Source organism: Carassius gibelio, chromosome B24 (genome assembly GCF_023724105.1).
Source record: "Carassius gibelio isolate Cgi1373 ecotype wild population from Czech Republic chromosome B24, carGib1.2-hapl.c, whole genome shotgun sequence".
NCBI classification, from domain to species: domain Eukaryota; kingdom Metazoa; phylum Chordata; class Actinopteri; order Cypriniformes; family Cyprinidae; genus Carassius; species Carassius gibelio.
This window is the reverse complement of record NC_068419.1, coordinates 5,266,055-5,285,928: the sequence shown is the minus strand read 5'-3', so window position 1 is coordinate 5,285,928 and position 19,874 is coordinate 5,266,055. Positions and strand designations below refer to the sequence as shown.

The window sequence follows — 19,874 nt, the reverse complement described above, 5'->3', positions numbered from 1 at the left end:
CTAAAACCAGTTGATTTGAAGACCGTAACGACCGGCTGTGCTCACGCAGGGTTAAAATCTCACTTATGTACTCCGGTGCTCGGCCATTTAGGGCCTTAAAAACGAACAACAAAATCTTAAAATCTATTCTAAACTGTACTGGAAGCCAGTGTAAGGAATAGAGGACAGGAGTAATGTGTACACGCTTAGGTGTATTTGTTAAAAACCGAGCGGCAGCATTTTGCACAAGTTGAAGTCGTGCAATAGAGCCTTGACTTAAACCTACATAGAGAGCATTACAATAATCCAACCTCGAACTAATAAAAGCATGAATCACCTTTTCTAGATCATGCCTATTAAGAAAAGGCTTAACTTTAGCTAGAAGACGAAGCTGAAAAAAACTCACTTGCGAGAGAAAAGATGAGAAAAGCTGAGACAAAAGAAATGCAATAAAAGGGAAGAGTCACATGAGAGAAGAGAACAGAGAAGAGACCACATGAGACAAGATAATAAAGAAACAAGATGAAAAAGAGAAGATACTAGAAAAGAAACTAAATGAGACAACAAGAGGACATGAAGAGAAGAGACGAAAGAAGAAAAGAGACGAGACGAGAAGAGATGACGCATAATGACACAAGACCAAAGGAGAAGCGGTTCACAGTGTGCAGATGAAACAGTACAGGTCAAAGTGCTAATGTGGCTCATCTCGGCTCACAAGGGGGCTAATTAAATAGTTCCTGATTAGCAAGTGTTGAGCGGCCTGTCAAAGAGAGGGTGAAATTAAACCTGGACCCCGGCACACAATGACACACCTCACAAACGCAGTCAGACACGACCACTGGTGTAAATCAGCCCTGAATCTACAATACCTAGACGACAGACCTAAATCGACAACTATTTCAGATCTCAGCGCTCGACCAGACGTCTTCTTGCTTTGGTTTCTGTCCTCTTCCTCTTTTCATATAACAGTTTAAAGCATCAGCTTTACACATGAGATATTCTGAATGGTAAAGACTGTCTATCTGTCCTCTTTGCACACTCTCGTTCACATCCTTTTCTCTTTTTTTCTCCTCTCCTTTTTCCTTCCTGCTTTTGGCATGTGCGCTTGGTTGCTCCTTGTTAGCCGGGCTCTTCTCTCTCACACATACACACGGCAGCGGTGGTCTTAACGAGGTCGGTCTGTGGAGTGGGATTACAGGGACATGACAGAGGGGTCCTAATAAGCTACACACAGGAAGAGTCTCCCCTACAGAGTGCACAGGACAGAGACCTGCTGACCAGAGCGTTCACACACACCTAGAGCGCAAGTAAACAACTGGCAATTGCTAAAACACTACATAACTCATGAAACTAAAATTTGGAAAGAATATGAGCGCTGTTCGCCCATGCAAAACTCTGTCACGGTGCTAGTGAGTGGTTGAGGGCATTGCTATGTGCGTACTAAACAGTACTGAGAAGTTTTTGAAGTGTTGCAATTAGGTTGTTAGTATACAATCCATAATCATACAAGCATCAATAATTTATATACAATTTTTACCAATAGAAAAAAAAATTACTTGGGAACTCACGCAACAGACTGAAATTGCTCCATAAACACAGACTCATTGTGCAGGGCCACTGATTTTGTATAGAAGGACATTTATATGACACTTAAGGTGAATCTTGACATAATGCTGGAATACTGGTACACCAGAATCATAGATTAAATTGTTGGAATGGAACAAGACAGGAGGAAAACTACTGTCAGAAGGGCAGTCAGTATATGTGTGTGTGTAGGTTTTCCTAAAGTGAAGGCACTCAGGTAGAGAGGAGCTCAACCTCGGTTGACCCCAGCAGTTTCACTCTGTGGGTCAGTGAGGTGTGATCCAACCCAGAGCCTCCAGCCAATCACACAAGAGATGACAATTCTGTAGCCAATTAGAGTCCAAGGCTGTGCCTGGTGTGTAATGTGTGGATTTGGGATGGGGGGTGGGGGGTTAATCGAGGAGCCTGGCTGTGTAAAGTTTGCATTCCTATCAACCAATCATTGCCTTTGTGTTTTAAGGCCAGGCTTTGATTGGCTGGCAGGATTATATAAATAAAGTTGATCCAGGAATGTGTTGAGCACAAGTCCATGCCTTACCAAGTTCAGGAGGCAGAACAGTGAGTCTGTTCCCTTGAATGTGAAGTTCCTTCAGCTGAGACAGATCTCCGATCTCTTTGGGTAGAGATATGAGGTCATTGTCCCTCAAACTCAACTGAAAAAAAAGAAAAACTGTCAATATTTAAAGAATTTATTTTGAATACAGCATGAAATCAAAATAATCAACCATTTCATGTCTGTGGCTTTATGAAGCATTATTTTTTCAAGCATGTGACTCTACAAAAATAAGTTTAGAATCTTTCATCAATTTTTGTCATATTTAAAATATAACTAAATATAATAAAATGTATAATAACATTTATAATAAATTTCATCTATGATCCAATAATCAATCTTATTTACTTATTAATCCTGCCTATTACTCTGTTAATTCTATTCTCAAACATTCTTACTAATCTTATTACATTACATAAATGTCCCTTGTCTTATTTATTTATATGTGATAAACAGAGCGTGATTTATATATTAATGTGACTCTAAAAACAACATATTTTAACATAAGTTAATAAATACATTTTATAATCATATTTTCAAAAATGTTTAAATATTACATTTTTATAAATTCAACATGGATAAAATCAAGCCCCTAAATTATATTTCACTGAATATTCAATTTTGGTCAGAAAAGTCACATAGTGGAAGCTATATGTTTTGCAAATATTGTTTCATCGGGTTTTTAATATTGCAACATGGTTTTCATAATCATAGAAAATAACTTCAACTCTATATTTTTAACTCTAAAAACAAGCAAACACAGCATCTACATTAAAACACTGTACATTACATTAGAAGTCTTCATGGCAACCTGTGGGGTGTAAAAGCAGAGAAGTGCAACTTTTTGGTCTTGCTGCTTTACTTTCCTAGTGCAATTTCTTGTCCCATAGCAAATGCATTACTATATATGTGATTTTTTACTGCTTTAACAGACTGTGGGGCAAGTTGAAATAACTTGCGGTGGTTACTGACAGCTTCTCATAACACTTGCATTCTAAAAATCACGGGTGTAATTACACCTATATTTCAACGCAACACCAAACCAAAATAGTTGAATATTATTTTCAAGTTCAAAGTTGTAATTATCAGCTGTTTTATGTATCCGTGACCCTGCATTGAAGATCAGCCTCTAAATCACCTCTCATCGCATCTGATACAGAACACTCGCTGTGGAGAATAAATCCAACACACACGGCACAGAGTGCCGCCACAAAAGCAATTGATTTCAGAGGGAATTTAGATAAATTACTCACTATCTGTAGCTTGGCCAGCTTGCCGATGTCTGGGGGCAAAATCTCAAAATCGTTGTCACTGAGATAGAGCGCACGGAGGGTGGCTGAAATGAGATAGAGAAGAGTGTGTGTACATGTATGTGTGTGTGTTTGAGAGAGAGAAGTATTGCAAACACTGATCAATAGAAACGGTCATCTCTGATTGATACAGCATGGCTGCAATATTAGACTCAAGTACACATGCAATATCAACAGATCGAACAGATCAATAGCATAAAATACACACTCCCACTGTGTAGTTGAGCCCCACATGGGATAAACACATTAAAGCAGTAAACAATTAAATAAACGTAAAAAAACGATTCAAAATAGAGCCACAACTAATATATATTTTGATCATTTGGAACTGGGATTTTTAAAAAGCCCCACCAACTTCCTGTCCTTTCAGTGTTCTGATTGGTTAAATAAACAGCAACAGCCAATCATATCCATCTCAACTTGCTTTAGAAGTCAATATCACAGCTGATATGACAGCCACTCCAAACAGCAGTGATAAATGGAGGTTTGGGAGGGTGTGTATGAGTGTGCGTGCGTGCGTGCGTGTGTGTGTGGTTAGAGATCAGAGACCTTGATTAATGTTAAGATGGTGCTTTCATTATGTGGCTGCCATTAAAATAACAGGTTATTAGAGCCCATCACTACTCATCAGTGTCCTCTGATGGGACCAGCTGATTGGACTGATGAGGAATATGATGATAATGATGAAGATGATGAAGCTAATGCTTATTTTGTTTGCATATTGTTAGTAGGTTGTCTGGTTCTCATTGCGGTTTATTCTGGCAAAGAACCGGCGCCTGAAATGCAAGCGACCACAGTTCGTTATTGTTTAAGTGGGTAAATCTGAAATCAATAATCCCACAACAATAAACAAATTGAATTTAGTGGAAAATTTGTGACTTTGTGGTCACAATTTCCAGCCGTCTAAAAAGTTATCAAGCACAGACACAAAACCCACTACGACAAAATTGGTAACGGCAATTACTTTCCTTTTATTTAAATAAGGAAAAACTAATATCTCCAAAACTATTTGTCAACACTCAGTTTTTTTTTAATATATCTAATAATCAATAAATTCTTAAAGAAATAATCTAATAAATATTGCTTCATCAGACCAAAATGCTAATAAAAACATTAAAAAGACTAGGAAGTGCAACTTATTCATACCTTTTTTTATTATTTGATGATTAGAAGTTCAAAAGAACAGCGTTTATTTAAAAAAAAAGAAATATTTTGTAACATTATAAAATTATTTCCTGTCTCTTTTTGATTGTTTCTTTTAAACAATCAAATTCTTTTAAAATCCTTTTAAAGGATTCTTTTAAAATCCTATTGAACCCAAAACGGTAATGCAATTTAATTCTGTAAATTAAAAAAAAAAGTTTTAGGAATTTGAAAAAGAAAGTTTATGCTGTCATAAAGGTAATATTCCAGTCACTAAAGCAAAAGCAGGACCATTTTTAAATCAAATTTTAACTCTGTTAAATTAAAAACCTGTGCATGCTGATATCCATAAAATTGCTAGCTAAAATTTGTATAAAACATTCCATAAGTTGTCTTTAGTTTTGAATGATTAAAAATATCAGGTTATACCAGTAATGCCTAGTGTGTGCTGCAGACTTACTGAGGTAAAAGAAATTCCCAGGCAGTGAGGACTCGTTCAGGTTGTTGTACGTCAGATCCAGAACCTCCAGCGCCGGAAGAGATCCAAACCCTCGAGGAAGAGTGCTCAACCTGTTCATCCTACAAAACAATAAAACGCCATTTTAACCAAATCAACAGCTTCAAACACAAATTCAGACACACGTCCACTCACAGACACACACTTATAAAACACCCGTCAGTTTTTGACATGGGGAACGCATTGAAAATCCATAGCAGACTTACTCAGAGACATGAGACAGAGACAAGCAGTCCGCACAGATCAATCTCACTGATTATGATTGATATTTCAAACACAGCACAGATTTATAACCCAGCTCAACAGATCTACTCACATTTAGAACATAAATACAAAGGGGTCTAAAAGTCTAAGATCAATTGTGGAAGTGTGAAACCATGCGCTTACATTTAGAATTTTACTAATTTAATTCAACATTTTAATTACAAATTATTAGCATAACCATTTGAGTTAAAAATCAAACTGGAAAAAAATGCAAGAATGTCTTGCTCTTTGGTTTGTCCCACTTTGTTTTAGTGAGTGAAACTCATTCAGTCATTAAAGCTTTAAAAAAAAAAAAAAATTATGTCATGTACACATAATTTTTGTGTCAGAATGATTTGTTTTTTAAAGAAATTAATACTTTTATGTAGCAAGGCCATGGTACAAACATTTATAATGTTAAAAAGATTACAATAATCTATAATCAAATAAATGTTGTTCTTTTGAACTTCATAGTCATCAAAAGAATGCTGCAAAAATGTCAGTATCAACAAAGTTTTAAAACAACTGTTTTCAGTATTGATAATAATAAGAAAGGTTAATCTAGCAACAAATTCACATATTAGAGTGATTTTTGAAAGATTTTGTGATGCTGAAAACTGGATACAAAACAGATATTTTAAATGGTAATATTTCACAATATTACTGTTTTACTGTCTTTGTGATCAAATAAATGCATCCTTCAGACATTCAAAATGAATACAAACTTTTGAACAATATTGTATATTTGAATCCCAGATTTTCAATATGGTCTCATACATTCACCCAACACTATTAATAACAAAAAGTTAACGTTCCGCAAGTTCACCAATATTAAAAATGTGTCTGGTCTGTAAATGTTAAAATCACAATCGCCCTTGAAAGGTAACAGATTAAATTTTAGCTGGAAAACTTCCGACAGAGAACATGGAATCTGAAATTAGAAGTGCTCAAGGTGCCCGGCGACGCAGATAAAACAAGAGAGAGAGCAAGAGAGAGAGAAAGAGAGAGAGTGGGGCATCCAAATCAGATGCTGATTAACTCTTGCTTATTTAAGCGTCTGTCCTCCATCTCTTTTTTTTTCTTTCTTTCAAATGACACTTGTTTGCCGTGAAGACTCTGAAACTTTAGCAAAGGATTTCAAAGAAATAAACAAATTGATTCCACCACATGTTTGTGAAGCAATTACCAGAGAAAAGGAATTGTTTTGACAAATGAGATCAGGATACCAGGCGGCCACATGCTCACACACACATCCGCACATTTGAGTCAGGAGTAGCGGCCGGGAATACAACGAGCCGGCTTATGTTTTCAAGATTATGTGTAGAAATGGTGCGTCTGACAGCAAATCGATAAAAATGTGCGCCGTCAGATGTGGGGCAGATTGTGCCGCGCTTTAATCCTGTGTGACATTGTAGAAGCTCCGCCCTCAGAGGGAAAGGAGAACCCTCGGGATTCGGGTGGGGCTCAGGTGGACTCCGAACACCAGGGAATGACCTTATGGCCAGGGATGAAGAGAGTCAGAGAGGAAGAAGAACAAAGGAAGACAGCAACGCTTATACTGTCAAAGTGAAAAAATATGGTAAAGGAGAGGAGATGGAAAAAGAGACAAATCGAGAGGAAGCAAAAAAGCAAAACAAGGGAAAAGTAAAGAAGACAACAAGAAGAGCAAAACAGTATCAGAAGAGATGAGGAGATAAGAGAAGAAACAAGAGGAAGGAAAGGGGGAGAAGAGAAAAAACTTAAAAATGCAGAGATGCTAAGAGAAGAAGGGTGACAAAAAGACAAGACGAGAAGAACTGAACAGACAAAATAAAACAAAAAAGGGGAGGAGTGAAAAAAGATGAACATCAAAAGAACTGAGACAAGTAAAAAAGACAAGAGTGGAGATAAGAATAGACAAGAACAGAACAGAACAGACAAAACAAAGAGAAGAGAAGAGAAGAGAAGAGAAGAGAAGAGAAGAGAAGAGAAGAGAAGAGAAGAGAAGAGAAGAGAAGAGAAGAGAAGAGAAGAGAGATGCAAAGACGTGAGATATCCAGAAAATAAAGACAAAATTTGAGATCAGAATAGACCAGATGAGACTAAACAAATTATGAAAATAATAAAAATAAAAATAAGGAGGGAAAAATAGACAAAACATGTTGAGAAGAGATGAGAAAACAAGTGATGAGACATCAGACTGACCCAAGGTTGAGATGTTTAAGTTTCTGCAGGCTACTGATCTGGGTTGGAAGCTCCTCAATCTGATTATTGAACATGTTCAAAACTTCCAAGTTCTTCAGGTCTGCAATGTTTGGAGGCACAGCTAAAAAGAGAGAGAGAGATAGTGAGGGTAAATAAATGACTAAATAAATGAGAACAACTTCAGTTCTGACGCTTTCATCAGTCTCATCAATCAAAACATTTCAATTGACTGTATTCTAATCACCAAGGTAAAGCATTCTCAAACGAGCGACGAGGTCCGATGATCAGAGACCGAAGGTTTTCTGATGACCTGCCGAGGTTTAACGACTAATTATGAGAGTCAGCGGATAGACGTCCCGTCTTTGATGGCTCAATAATGGGTCACTCCCCCAGCGATAAATTTGACATTTTAATGATGGAAACCTTAGCATAACGGATCAGCAGCACCCCTCCCTCCCCTCCCACAAGGCCATCCTGCCCCTTTCTGCTGTCGACAGAGATCGATGGGCCGAACAGGCGCTCTATCCGATTACTGGCTGATCAATGGCCCCTCATTACGGAGGAGGAGAGGTGGGAGAGGTTTACACAAACAGCATGACACGAATACCTCCAGAGAGATCAACGAGAGCTGCGCCGCCCCAGACACGGAGGAACAAATGATTCAGCCGTCACGCAGACAATTCAAAACTACAACAACGAAAGCACATGCTCTTACAGCACTCTTCAGATCATGTGTTTGCTAAGAAACATTGGTATAACTTTATATGAAACATTCACAATTCATTTGTAAACTAATAGTAAATAGTAAAATAAAATGGTAAAATAAATGATTACTAATTCTACTTATTACATTTGTTTTATAATTATTAATAAATGAATTTCTACATTCAAATGAGCAACTAATTGCCTGATAATACATTTATATGCAACTATTTGAATGGAACTTTGAATACTATAACAGTGAAAGTGTTTCAAAAATGTAAATTTTTTCTAAATAAAAAAAGTCATAAGTTGTTGCGTCCTTGCTTGCGGAGTATGTTTCAGTCTGACCATCCAATTCACAATTTTGCATCTATTCTTCGACCTTTGGACTCAAAAAAAAAACAAAAAAAAACTGGAAGCATATGATTTGTTTCCCGATGTCTCAACGGAACTGTAAATGCACCAAGAGACACTGAAAAACACTGAACCCTTCGCCCCATGTCAGGGTCCCTGTACTCGTTTCCAAATGACACACAAGATTGATCTCAGTTCTGCCTTCTCCATCCTTAAGACACACGCCTCCACCAGATATCTACACTTTATCATCTTAAACCACAGACTGGGCTCAAAAGCGCCACAGAGTTGTTCCATCCACAAAATCTGGTTGTAAATACATAGTTTTAAATGTGTGTGTGCCTTATTGGAGGCTTTAAAACAAGCAGAAAAGGCTGATGGTAATAGAACAAAGAATATACGGCTATACAGAGCAGAAAGGTTTGGCCCTCTCTCCTCTCGGTCTCATTACCTGAGCTGCTGCCTGCCCCGGCCGAACAGCAGCCCTGCTTTACTCATGAGCCACTAATGAAAGGCTTCCAAATGTCACTGTAATTCCTGACTACCCTGAAAAGTTCAAAAGATGGCAGATTCCCTGTCTCTGCTCTTTAACCAGGCAGGATGAGAGAGCGGAGAGGAACAGAGAAGGGGAAAATGCAGAGTGGCGAGGAATAGACAAAAAAAATAATAATAATAATACACTCTCTTATCTTCTATAGAGTGGAGTCCATGAACAAACAGATGAAAAAAATTTGTGTTAAAAAAAAAAAAAAAGGATTACATTTTTTTTTAAACAATTAATTATTTTTAAAATTAAGAAGAAATATTTATCATTTATATTCATGACTACACACATCAATCAAATTTAGAGTTTAAACATCATAATATCTTTTATAATATTATGAATTTCTTAATATATATTTAACTTCACATTTATTTCTATTTATTTGTAAAAAAAAAAAAAAAAAAAGGTTTTATTTTTTTGTGGTTTCAGACTTTTGGACCTCACTTTATAACCATAGTTTAATTTTTTCCCTCTTTATTTAAATCAGCTATCGATGCAGAAACAATTTCCTCATATTCAAATCGTATTAAAAGGCTTTGAACATTAAAAAAGACTATAATAACAAAGTAATATTATGAGATATATATATATATATATATATATATATATATATATATATATATATATATATATATATATATAGATAGATAGATAGATAGATAGATAGATAGATAGATAGATATCATATTTATTTTATAGTATACATATAGCTGTGTAGAAAATGCTTCTTTCAAAAGATTTAAAATCAAGAAGTTAGAGGTAACTGTGGCAAAGGAAAAATCAGTCTTAGGGGAATAAAATAAGATAAAAAAGATCATATATTATAATATAATATAAACTATTAAAATATATTGTTTGTAGTAACACAAAATCAAAATAGAAGCATTCTGCTGGTGACCTCGTGCTTCTGGACTGCATTAAGGTGTTTTTTCTCTTGTTTAAACCAGCTACATTCAAGTGGTGTGACCTGTAACAGAATTAGTAATTTCCTCATCTTCAAATCTTATAAATCGTATTAAAAGGCTTTGATCATTACTACAGATGCTACCTGACAGATATGTGCATTATCACACCGGGATCTTCGTGGAGATTAAGGGAAAAGCTTCCTGCATAAACAAACAAATCCCCGACCAAACACTTCCTGTACAAATCAGATGAGCGTGAACATGGCTCAGAGCGGTTAACATGGACCCAAAAGATTATGTGGGAGGGGAAAACAAGATCCAAACTACACTGAAAAACATATTTCTCCTAATAATAACTATCTGAATAACTTTAACTTATGCAGACTAACTTTAAACTAATATGTAAAGGAAAAAATTAAGTGACCGTTTAAAGATTGCAATGCAGATGTCACTAACTACTAATCTTCACTCTTTTTTACTACGGTACTTAAACTGAGCAAGCTATAAACTCAAACAAACACTGATCAGTAAAGGCAAGACAGCCATCTAGTGGAGATTACAAGTTCTTTCAACAATCCTCATGAACCTGCAGTATCAAACATTATTAAAATTGTAAAATTGTTAAATATAATGCAATAAAGCAATTCAATACTGCATAAAGTGTGCATGTAGCTATATCTGTGCAGTATAAATAAATTAAAAGAAATAAATAAATGCAAAAAAAACTTTTCTCTTGAGATATGAAGAACTTACCACTCAGCTTGTTGTGGCTCAGGACCAGTTGGGTTATGTTGGATAAAGTGACTACAAAACAAAACAAAAATGACACGTTTAGTTGATGATGTCATTGCATGATGACGTCAACGTGACGACGCCACCAATCTTCTGCCGCAAAGTTATAAAGTTACTGTAAATAGAGACAATTTACTATAACAGCCAACTGGTCAGTGTAAACAAATAAGATTCATTACCCACACTTTAATTAACATTGACACAACATAAAACTTTAAACTAGTAGAGTAACCGTTGACTGTCTGCAGACTCACAAAGTCCAGGAATATCCAGCAGGTTTGATATTCCTCTGTCACACATGTCCACCTCCGGTATATTCTTATCCCGACTCTCCTCCACTATCTTCTTCAGAGACTTTGACATTTTCTGCAAGAAAATAATAGCAAATACAAGACCGGAATCTTATGAGGAGAGTCTAACCACTTTTGCCTCAAATATTGGTTCAAATCCAGTCATTACAGGCCTATAAAGAACTCGCTCAGTATTTACCTAACTGTACGGAAAATACACTAACATGCGGGGGAAACAGAAAACAAATATCCCAGCCCTCAGGGCAGTTAAACCAGATATTTTTAAAGCAGCAAAGTCGCTCACACCCAACCGGAAGTTGATAGTATGTCTGTAAAAGTCTCCCATTCCTTCCATAAAAGGGTATTTCCGTTGTCCAGAGCGAGGAAAAGGACGTCAGACAGAATTATGTTCCGTTGTCCAATTAGCTGCTAGAAAATCGTCGGGATCGTTGATAAAAGGCACAGATTTGTCCAATCAGAACGCGCTCCGCTGCAACAGTGCGTATCATTCGACCAATCAATGAAAATTTTGAGGAGACGTGTGGAAAAGCATTCTGCCAGCCACCACAGTGATGTGTTCAGAGAATGCAAAAATAATGTTAGACCTGTTTCTGGTTAAATACTAGCTTTAAACCTGTTTGATTACAACACTAATTTACTTGTAATATTATAGGAAACTGTAGAGGCGCCTACAAGGTAAAAATTTAATATATATGTATACTATAAATTTAGTCAAACATTATTTTATCCATCTTCAGTGTTCTGAATATGAGTTATTTTGTTACCATAGCCTATTGGTTTATTACTATCATATATTATTCTAAATAAAATATTTCACACCAAAAATAAATTTCTTTCTTTCCTATATAATGACAATAGCCAAATACTAAAATAATACTAAAATAGCCAAAAACTGAAATGAAAATTTACTAAAAAAAAATTAAGCATAATTTTTAACGTATTAAAACTATAAAAACTAAAAACACACAACAAATTACTAAAACTTTAACTGAAATTAAAATGAAATTGGAAATGGAGATTACGAAAATAAAAAGGAATTCAAAATGTTAAACAAAATTATAATATCTAAGTTACACTAAAATATCACTGGTTGTTATGCCTCTCTATGTTTTTTTTATGATTTTAAAATAATTAATTATATACAGTACTTTAACATACACAAACAACACCTTACAACAAGCGCTACCAACATCCAGTGTGTATTTATGTAACTATATAAATATTATATTTACCTCAATATGAATTTATAGAATGGGACATTAGGGAATCCAGCAGCAGGTGTGGGCAGCTGTTGTCTACCACCCAGATCCCCTGCTATTTCCTACCTTCCAAGGGAGACACATTGTTTAGACGTCTGTACAAGGTGGAAGAGCAATAGGTCTTCTCCTTCTGGCATGGGGCAGAGGTACGGCAACACTTCTCTCTTCTCTTGGGTTCCTGTCGTCCCAGGTGGGACCATCCACAGACTGGATTTTGGTTCTTCCCTTGCCTGTCTCTCTCTGTCTGTGTCTGGTTCTTGCAGGGTTGATCATTTCTATGGGGGACTGAAAAACAGTGGCTCTATTTATAGGCTCGATTATATTTGGTGAGTGGCAACAGATGCTTGAGCATGGTTGAACTTTGCTTTGCAGAGCAGGAGTTCTGGATTCCAGGGTCAAGGTTTGTTTATGCTGTAAAATCTTTAACCAACACCCCCCTCGTCAGAAGCCAGTGGAGATCGAACACAGTCAGAATGGCATGAGGGCACGGGGAGGTGTGTTTTATCAGAATTAAGGAGCTGTAAGCACTTACACTTGCCCAAAGTGAGCGCTGAGAATGTATGTATGTGTTCTGCGGTTTGATTTATGAGGTGTTCTCAAATTATGTGCCTGAGGAACTTACTGTACCACGAGTAGAGCGGACCACCAGCATATCACTGAATCTGAGCTCTGGTTTTGTCTGGAATGAATGTGGATTTTATGGCTTGCAATTGTTAGGTTTACTGAGAACATTGGTTGAAAATGATTAATTTTATGTTAATTTATGTTATTTAATTTATTGAATATCAGTCATTTTATTGCCATAATGGATTTTTACCATGAAATATCACGTTGTTATTGCATTAAAAATAAATGTACAATAAGTAAAACCAGATGTAACATTTTTTTATAAAATGGTCAGGAATATGTCCAAATCAGGGTTATAGTTGTAGTTACTTAAAGCAGAATCTAAAATTCAGACCACTAAAGAAACAATCATTACTTGAAATAAAATAAAAAATTATATAATAAAACCTTACAAAAGTACTTTTGTTAGTTGCCAAGGCAACATTTCTCATTTTAATTTAGTTTTAGCCTACTTGATTTGCTAAAATAACTCAAACTGAAATAAAACAATAATACAAAATACAAACTTGAATAGAAAAAATGATAGAAATGACAAAACACAACAAAATTCATAAAACTAAAAATGGAAATGGAAAATCTAATAAAAACTGATTTAAATATAAATAAAAACTATAAAAGTATCTACTGTATAATAGTACTAAAATAACACTGGTCCAAACATTGAGTCTTAAAATCAAGTAAAAAACAGTTTTTATATTTTTAAATAAATAAATATGTATGTATATATGTGTGTGTATGTATATAAAACACATTTTTTTGGTCAACTCTTATTTTTATCTACATTATTATAGACAGAAAATATAAATTCTTTTCTGCATCATTAGTAAATGTCTCCCGAGGCTCTTTTCTTGCACTGTTTCCAAGGTCAACACATTTTTATTACTCATAGCTTCTCATGAACTTTGACCCTGTTCAGTTACGGAAAAACCATTATAAAATTATTGTGAAAATTGTGAGAAAGGCTTTAAAACAGATGGTAATGTCTCAAAAGCTCTATTGATCAGACTGCTGGGCCACTTTTCCCAAACATTTCTTTGACTTTGATTGGAGCATTTTGCAAGGTTTTTGAAAAAAGAAATGTTTGATTGCTTCTCTATATAGAAGCATTGCATGAAGAAAGCTGAAGGCTGTCTCCCTCTACAGACCCATTAGCACGGTCCGATCTGCTGCACACACCTTTTATCTCCCTCCGAATGTAACATCTCTTTATTTTCACCGTAGCTTCTGTCTGGGTCGGGTGTGTAAAGTATAACGCATCAGAGTAGGCAGTTTGGATGAAGTCCAGAGCTAAGGATATCAGACAGTCAAAATTTACTAAACACAACTTTGTATGCATGTTGATTTGTGTAGTAAGAGACCCTCACACTTCAAGAGATTTTTCCATTGAAAAAAATCCAGAGAAAAACCACAAAAACAGATCTTTTTGGCAAAATTATTTTATGACTGACCCTCAAAAAAAGCCGACTTAAGAACATGAAACAAGAACTTCATGAAACATCTTTATTTTCCAAAAAGGCATTAAAAATACATACACAAATTCATTCTTTACACAATAATCTACAAATAATGGTTTATATTGAATTATTTATGTGACTGTTTACATGATTGCAAAGTGTGTTCACAAGTTTCTGTGTGTTTGTGCGTGCGTGTGTATGTATGTATGAATATATATAATTTTTTTTATTTCTTCTCAGCTGCTCCAGGTGAGTCTGAACCCAGACGGGAGAACAGCAGACTGAGCTGAAAACTTCACAAACACAAGGTTTGAAGAAGCTCTGAAAGGGGCGATATTTGTCTCCTGCAAAAAAAAAAAAGCAAAGGACAATTACATATCCATCTGTAATTCAAGGATACACACACTACTGTTGCAAAGTTTTTGGCTGGTAAGAATATTTCATGTTTTTGAAAGGAATCTGACCAAAGCTGTATTTATTTGATCAAATACACAGTAAAATACTGTGAGATATGATTGCGATTTAAAATAACTCTTTTCTATTTGAATACATTTTCGATGTAATTTATGTCTGTGATGCAAAGCTGCATTTTCAGCATAATTTCTCCAGTCTTCAGTGTCACATGATCCTTCAGAAATCATTCGAATGTGCAGATTTGCTGCTCAAGAAACTTTTCTTATTATTATCAATGTTGCTTTGGATTTATGTGGAAACTGATATACAATTTTTAGGATTCTCAGATGAATGGAAAGTTCAAAAGAACAGCACTTATTTGAAATAGAATGAAAACGAATCAATTTCATGTGTGTTTGCTAAATAATTTTTTTTCATTTATAAATTCATAAACAGCAATAGTGAAAAATACAATGTATGGCAAAAATCATTAGGATATTAAATATAGATCATGCTTCATTAAGATATTTTGTAAATTTCCAATTTTTGATTAGTGATATGCATTACTAAGAACTTCATTAAAGGCGATTTTCTCAGTATTTAGATTTTTTTGCACCCACAGATTCCAGATTTTCAATTAGTATCTCGACCAAATATTGTCTGATCCTAACAAACCATCAATGAAAAGCTTATTTATTTCAGCTTTCAGATGATGTATACATCTCAATTTCAAAAATGTACCCTTATGACTGTTTTTGTGGTCCAGGGTCATATATAGTGCTACATACAAATGCTATTTATATATTTTTTTTCACACATACCGTTCCACAGTACGGCCCAACAGCAGGTGAATCAGCATCCGGTCCATCATACAGCTTCAAGAAGTTGTTCTCACAGTCTCCTGGATCATCAATGCTGATCTGGTTGAATGTGACCGTCACCACCCTGCCGCTAGGAGCCCTGATTCCCCACTCACAGGAAGTGCCGTTGGCGTAAGTGCCAGGGTAGTTTGGACTGGCGAAAGAGCCGTGGTCTCCATATAACAAACCACCACAACCTGGACACACAAAAGAATCGCAATTAGGACTGGCATAAAACCTTTAGCAGTGCTGGACTGTCTGAAGCGAGTGTTTGTGTTTACCCTGTGGAGAGGAAGTCCAGGTGATCTCAAAGCCGTTACGGGATGTAGTGAAGTCACTTTTGAAATAAATGAAGAGCTGGTTGCTTCCTGGGAAGACAGGATTGGGCAGTGTGCTTCCACAGTACTTCCCTAACAGAGGCGATGTGGCAGTACTGCCGTTTCTGACCTACATCAGCAGAAATAAACCTACATTAGACAGCTACATCATCATCATCATCATCAAAACATAGTACCATACTGTTATTACCATACTTCTATTATTTCTACTGTATGTATGCAATACTCGGGTGATCTGCATTTGCCCAAATGTGCAGCAAAGGCGTATACTGCACTGGGTACTATCCCATAATGCACCTAATGTGACGTAAAGCTGAAGTAATATTAGCTAATAATGAATTTAAACCAATTGTTTTGTTTTGGGCAGTTTTTATTTATTTTTTCTATTTTATTTCATTTGTGTAAAATTACAAAGAGGGCACAGCTTGCGGAATTAAACATGAAAGTTATAAGGTAATGGCAATATTATGTTAGTTTTATTTACAGGCTATTATAGCATTCATTGATATTTTGAATTTTGCAGTTTTATTGTAATTTTAGTTTAAGGTTTAGTAATGTCATTTTTTTTTAGATTTTGTTCTTTAAATATTTCTCTTTAAATTTCATTTAGATTTCTTTCAGTTTTTAGTTTAGTCATTTTAGCACTTCAACACAAACTTATTTTAATTCATATTCTACTTATTCACTAGGGGAGCATTTCAAATGTTCAAGTATTTTACTTCAGTTGACGGAAATGATTATAGTTTTTGTTTTAGTTTACAGAAACAATGTTAGATGATCAAGTCAAGTGACAATGTAGTATTCTACTGCTTCAAATGTTTCATTTCTTTTATTAATTTTTTTTTTTTTTTTTTAGTAGGCAGTATTTAGAGTATACTGCATTCTCATTCTATAAGTGTTTTCATATTTATTGTTCTCATTGCTGTTAATCTACACTGGATTATGTACCTTCAGATAATCTTGAATGGATTGAAACGGTTATTAAATTAAAACATTTTGTTATTTAAACTAAAGCTGAAATGAAATAAAATACAAATATCAGATGCTTAAACTAAAGCATTAAAATAAAAAAAATAAAAAAAACTATAATGGAATAAAAACTAAAACTGAAAGAAAAAAATACAATATATGTATATATAAATGACAAAAGCACAAAAAAATTAACTTTAAATTAATTTTAAAAATACATATTTTTTTCTATTACTTAGACTATGTCCTTTATTAAATCAAATATATTTCAAAGCAGTGTTTTTGTCTTAAAACTCTCTCTCTATTCTGCTGTTTTTACTTTTTTCCCCCACATTGCTGTTAATCTGGAGGCAATTCAGTATGTTTATACTCACCTCAAGATAGTCGAAGTTGCAGGAAGGATGATTTTCCACATCAAAGCTGGTGAAGAACAGAGAGATGGCGCTGTTCTGAGGGGCCTGCAGTACGATGCTGCATTCAAGATTATTATGATAGATTTCAGGCCAGCCTGGGCTCTTCAGGTAACCGTATTCCTGTTCATACACCCTGCTGCAACCTGCAGATACATAACATTCAGACATAATATAACCACACCAGCAAGAGTAAAACACTTCTAGCAATCACAGGGAAAGGACTCACCTGCCACCTGATATGTGAGGCTGAATCCATCACCAGTCATGAAGACATCTGATTTGAAGGTGATGTGCATGGTGCGGCCATAACTGTAGAAATCTGGCACATGTGAGTCAGAGCCACAGAATTTATGAGCCTGTCCATAATCTCCCTGAGAGACAAAAATTAAAAACAAAAAATGTAAAGACAATCTGCTGCCAAAATACAACAAGTCAAGATAGCAAACTTCATTATTGAAGTGAAACTACTACTACTACTACTATTTAACTACTACTATTTAAATGAGATGAAATAGTACATCTAAAACAAATAAAAAAATAACAAATATTTTTATAATATTTATATAATATATATATATATATATATATATATATATATATATATATATATATATATATATATATATATATATATATATATATATATATATATATTTTTTTTTTTACAATATTTTAAACAGATTTTACTGCTATGTAAACAGTGCTTTGTTCTGCAATCCAATGTAATCTTTGGACAATTAGGATTGTTATTGTTGTTAACTAAACCTATGAAAAACATTTTGTTAAATAAAATAAAGATGAAATTAAATAAAATACAAATATTATATGTTTAAGCTGAAGCTTTGAAATTTCTAACCGAAAAGAAATGAAAAACTATAATGGAAAAAACGCTAAAACTTAAATGAAAATAAAATTCAATAAATAATAAAAATGCACTGCATTAAAATAAATTACATAAAAATAAATATTACATGTAAAATAAAGAAATAACTATTTACAAGACTATGTCTACAAGTAAATCCGATAGATTTGTGTATTTGTCTGAATATGCTCTCCAGATGTATCCACATTATCAAATTTATCCTTTTGGCAAATCCTCTTCAAAAATATGTGAACTAGCCTACCAAACCAAAATGATCAGCCATTGTGCCCTGAGAGACTTTATATTGTTTGAGTGATTTGGAGAAGCTGTGTTGGGACGTTTGATTGAGTCTCACCACAGGAAAGTCTTTAAACTCCAGGTAGTTGCTGGTGCAGCTCTGGCTGGAGTCCAGCTGAAATTGCTGAACAGACACTTTCACCACCTCCTGAGAAGGAGCGTCCAGCACCCAGCGGCAAGAGGCGAATGGCGGGTATGCGTTGGGGTAATATGGGGATGTGATGGTCTGAGCTGATGCTGTGGCATTGAATGCTCCACCGCAAAGACCTAAAGAATGGAAAAGCATTTTTGCATTAGTGATTCAAACCTGCGGTGATAAAAGCAATAAGACATGAAGTTTAATCTTACTGTCCACTGCTCTGTAGGTGGCGTTGAAGCCACGGCGTTGAACGGAGCCATCCGAGATGAAGTGCACGGTCAGGAAGTTACTGGCCGAGATGAAGGAGGCAGGTACTACATCTCCACAGAATGTGCCAACCAGTGGATAACTAGCACTGTCACCATCATAGATCTGGAGATGGGGAAGATGCACGTCTTTAGAGTCTTCTGTGCTGGAAATTATGCTGCATTTTAATATCTTATTTGACAGCTTTACCTTGACATAATCATATCTGCAGACGGCTCCAGTGTAGCCCTCGAGCTCAAAGGATGTGAATGTGAGGTTAATGCCTTTATTGACCTCAGCTGCGATGGTCCACATACAGTCCATACGTGGCTCGTACTGACCATTCAGGTCAATATCAGGAGATCCAAACGTTCCGGTGGGGGAAGACAAATAACCACCACAGCCCTGCTGGGGACCTGGAGCAAACCATGGATGAGGAGATAGAAAGAGAGTGAGAGAGATGTACGGCAACTGTAGGATGTGCTTTCAAGAGACCACCTGCAAGAGGCAGCAGAGTCCACAAAAGATTAGATTCAAAGCCGAATTTAGAATTTGTCCAAATGAACTATTGGCTGATTTATTTCAAAGAATAAAAAAGCAGATTAAATGTACTCATCTTGTTCCCAGAGCATACACACTTTTTTCCAAACAAATATTCTTTGAATGAGAACATACTTCCCCATGATAACATGTGTGTATTTATAGATAGATAGATAGATAGATAGATAGATAGATAGATAGATAGATAGATAAAAAATCAAATACATCTATACAAAATAATAATAAAAAACAATATATATAAATATATACAGTATACTATTTACAATATACTATGTATATGTATAATAAAAATTAAATGAATGTAAAATAAATTAAATAATATAGTCAAATTACAT

At 35.2% G+C, this 19,874-nt stretch overlaps 2 protein-coding genes across 7 annotated transcripts in view; both read right to left on the bottom strand.

The window, feature by feature from the left end:
- Positions 1-12,655, bottom strand: part of rsu1 (Ras suppressor protein 1) — a 31,442-nt gene extending 18,787 nt beyond the window's left edge. The window contains exons 1-7 of one of the 3 annotated variants that reach the window (XM_052596768.1): positions 12,447-12,655; positions 11,065-11,176; positions 10,772-10,822; positions 7,514-7,634; positions 5,030-5,148; positions 3,370-3,452; positions 2,102-2,216 (exon numbers count right to left, since the gene is read on the bottom strand). In XM_052596768.1, coding sequence (XP_052452728.1) covers positions 2,102-2,216; positions 3,370-3,452; positions 5,030-5,148; positions 7,514-7,634; positions 10,772-10,822; positions 11,065-11,176; positions 12,447-12,464 — 619 coding nt within the window. In that variant the 5' untranslated portion in view covers positions 12,465-12,655. Of the gene's footprint in view, positions 1-2,101; positions 2,217-3,369; positions 3,453-5,029; positions 5,149-7,513; positions 7,635-10,771; positions 10,823-11,064; positions 11,177-11,299; positions 11,468-12,446 lie in introns of those variants that run through there. The other 2 variants (XM_052596766.1, XM_052596767.1) reach the window with 2 other exon arrangements.
- cubn (cubilin (intrinsic factor-cobalamin receptor)) overlaps positions 1-19,874 on the bottom strand; it is a 226,603-nt gene that overhangs the window by 175,779 nt on the left and 30,950 nt on the right. For 3 of the 4 annotated variants that reach the window (XM_052596762.1, XM_052596759.1, XM_052596760.1), the window contains exons 59-66: positions 19,189-19,394; positions 18,942-19,104; positions 18,652-18,860; positions 17,661-17,805; positions 17,396-17,577; positions 15,996-16,161; positions 15,676-15,911; positions 14,686-14,805 (exon numbers count right to left, since the gene is read on the bottom strand). In XM_052596762.1, the coding sequence (XP_052452722.1) occupies positions 14,698-14,805; positions 15,676-15,911; positions 15,996-16,161; positions 17,396-17,577; positions 17,661-17,805; positions 18,652-18,860; positions 18,942-19,104; positions 19,189-19,394 (1,415 nt within the window). In that variant the 3' untranslated portion in view covers positions 14,686-14,697. Of the gene's footprint in view, positions 1-14,493; positions 14,806-15,675; positions 15,912-15,995; positions 16,162-17,395; positions 17,578-17,660; positions 17,806-18,651; positions 18,861-18,941; positions 19,105-19,188; positions 19,395-19,874 lie in introns of those variants that run through there. The other variant, XM_052596758.1, reaches the window with a different exon arrangement.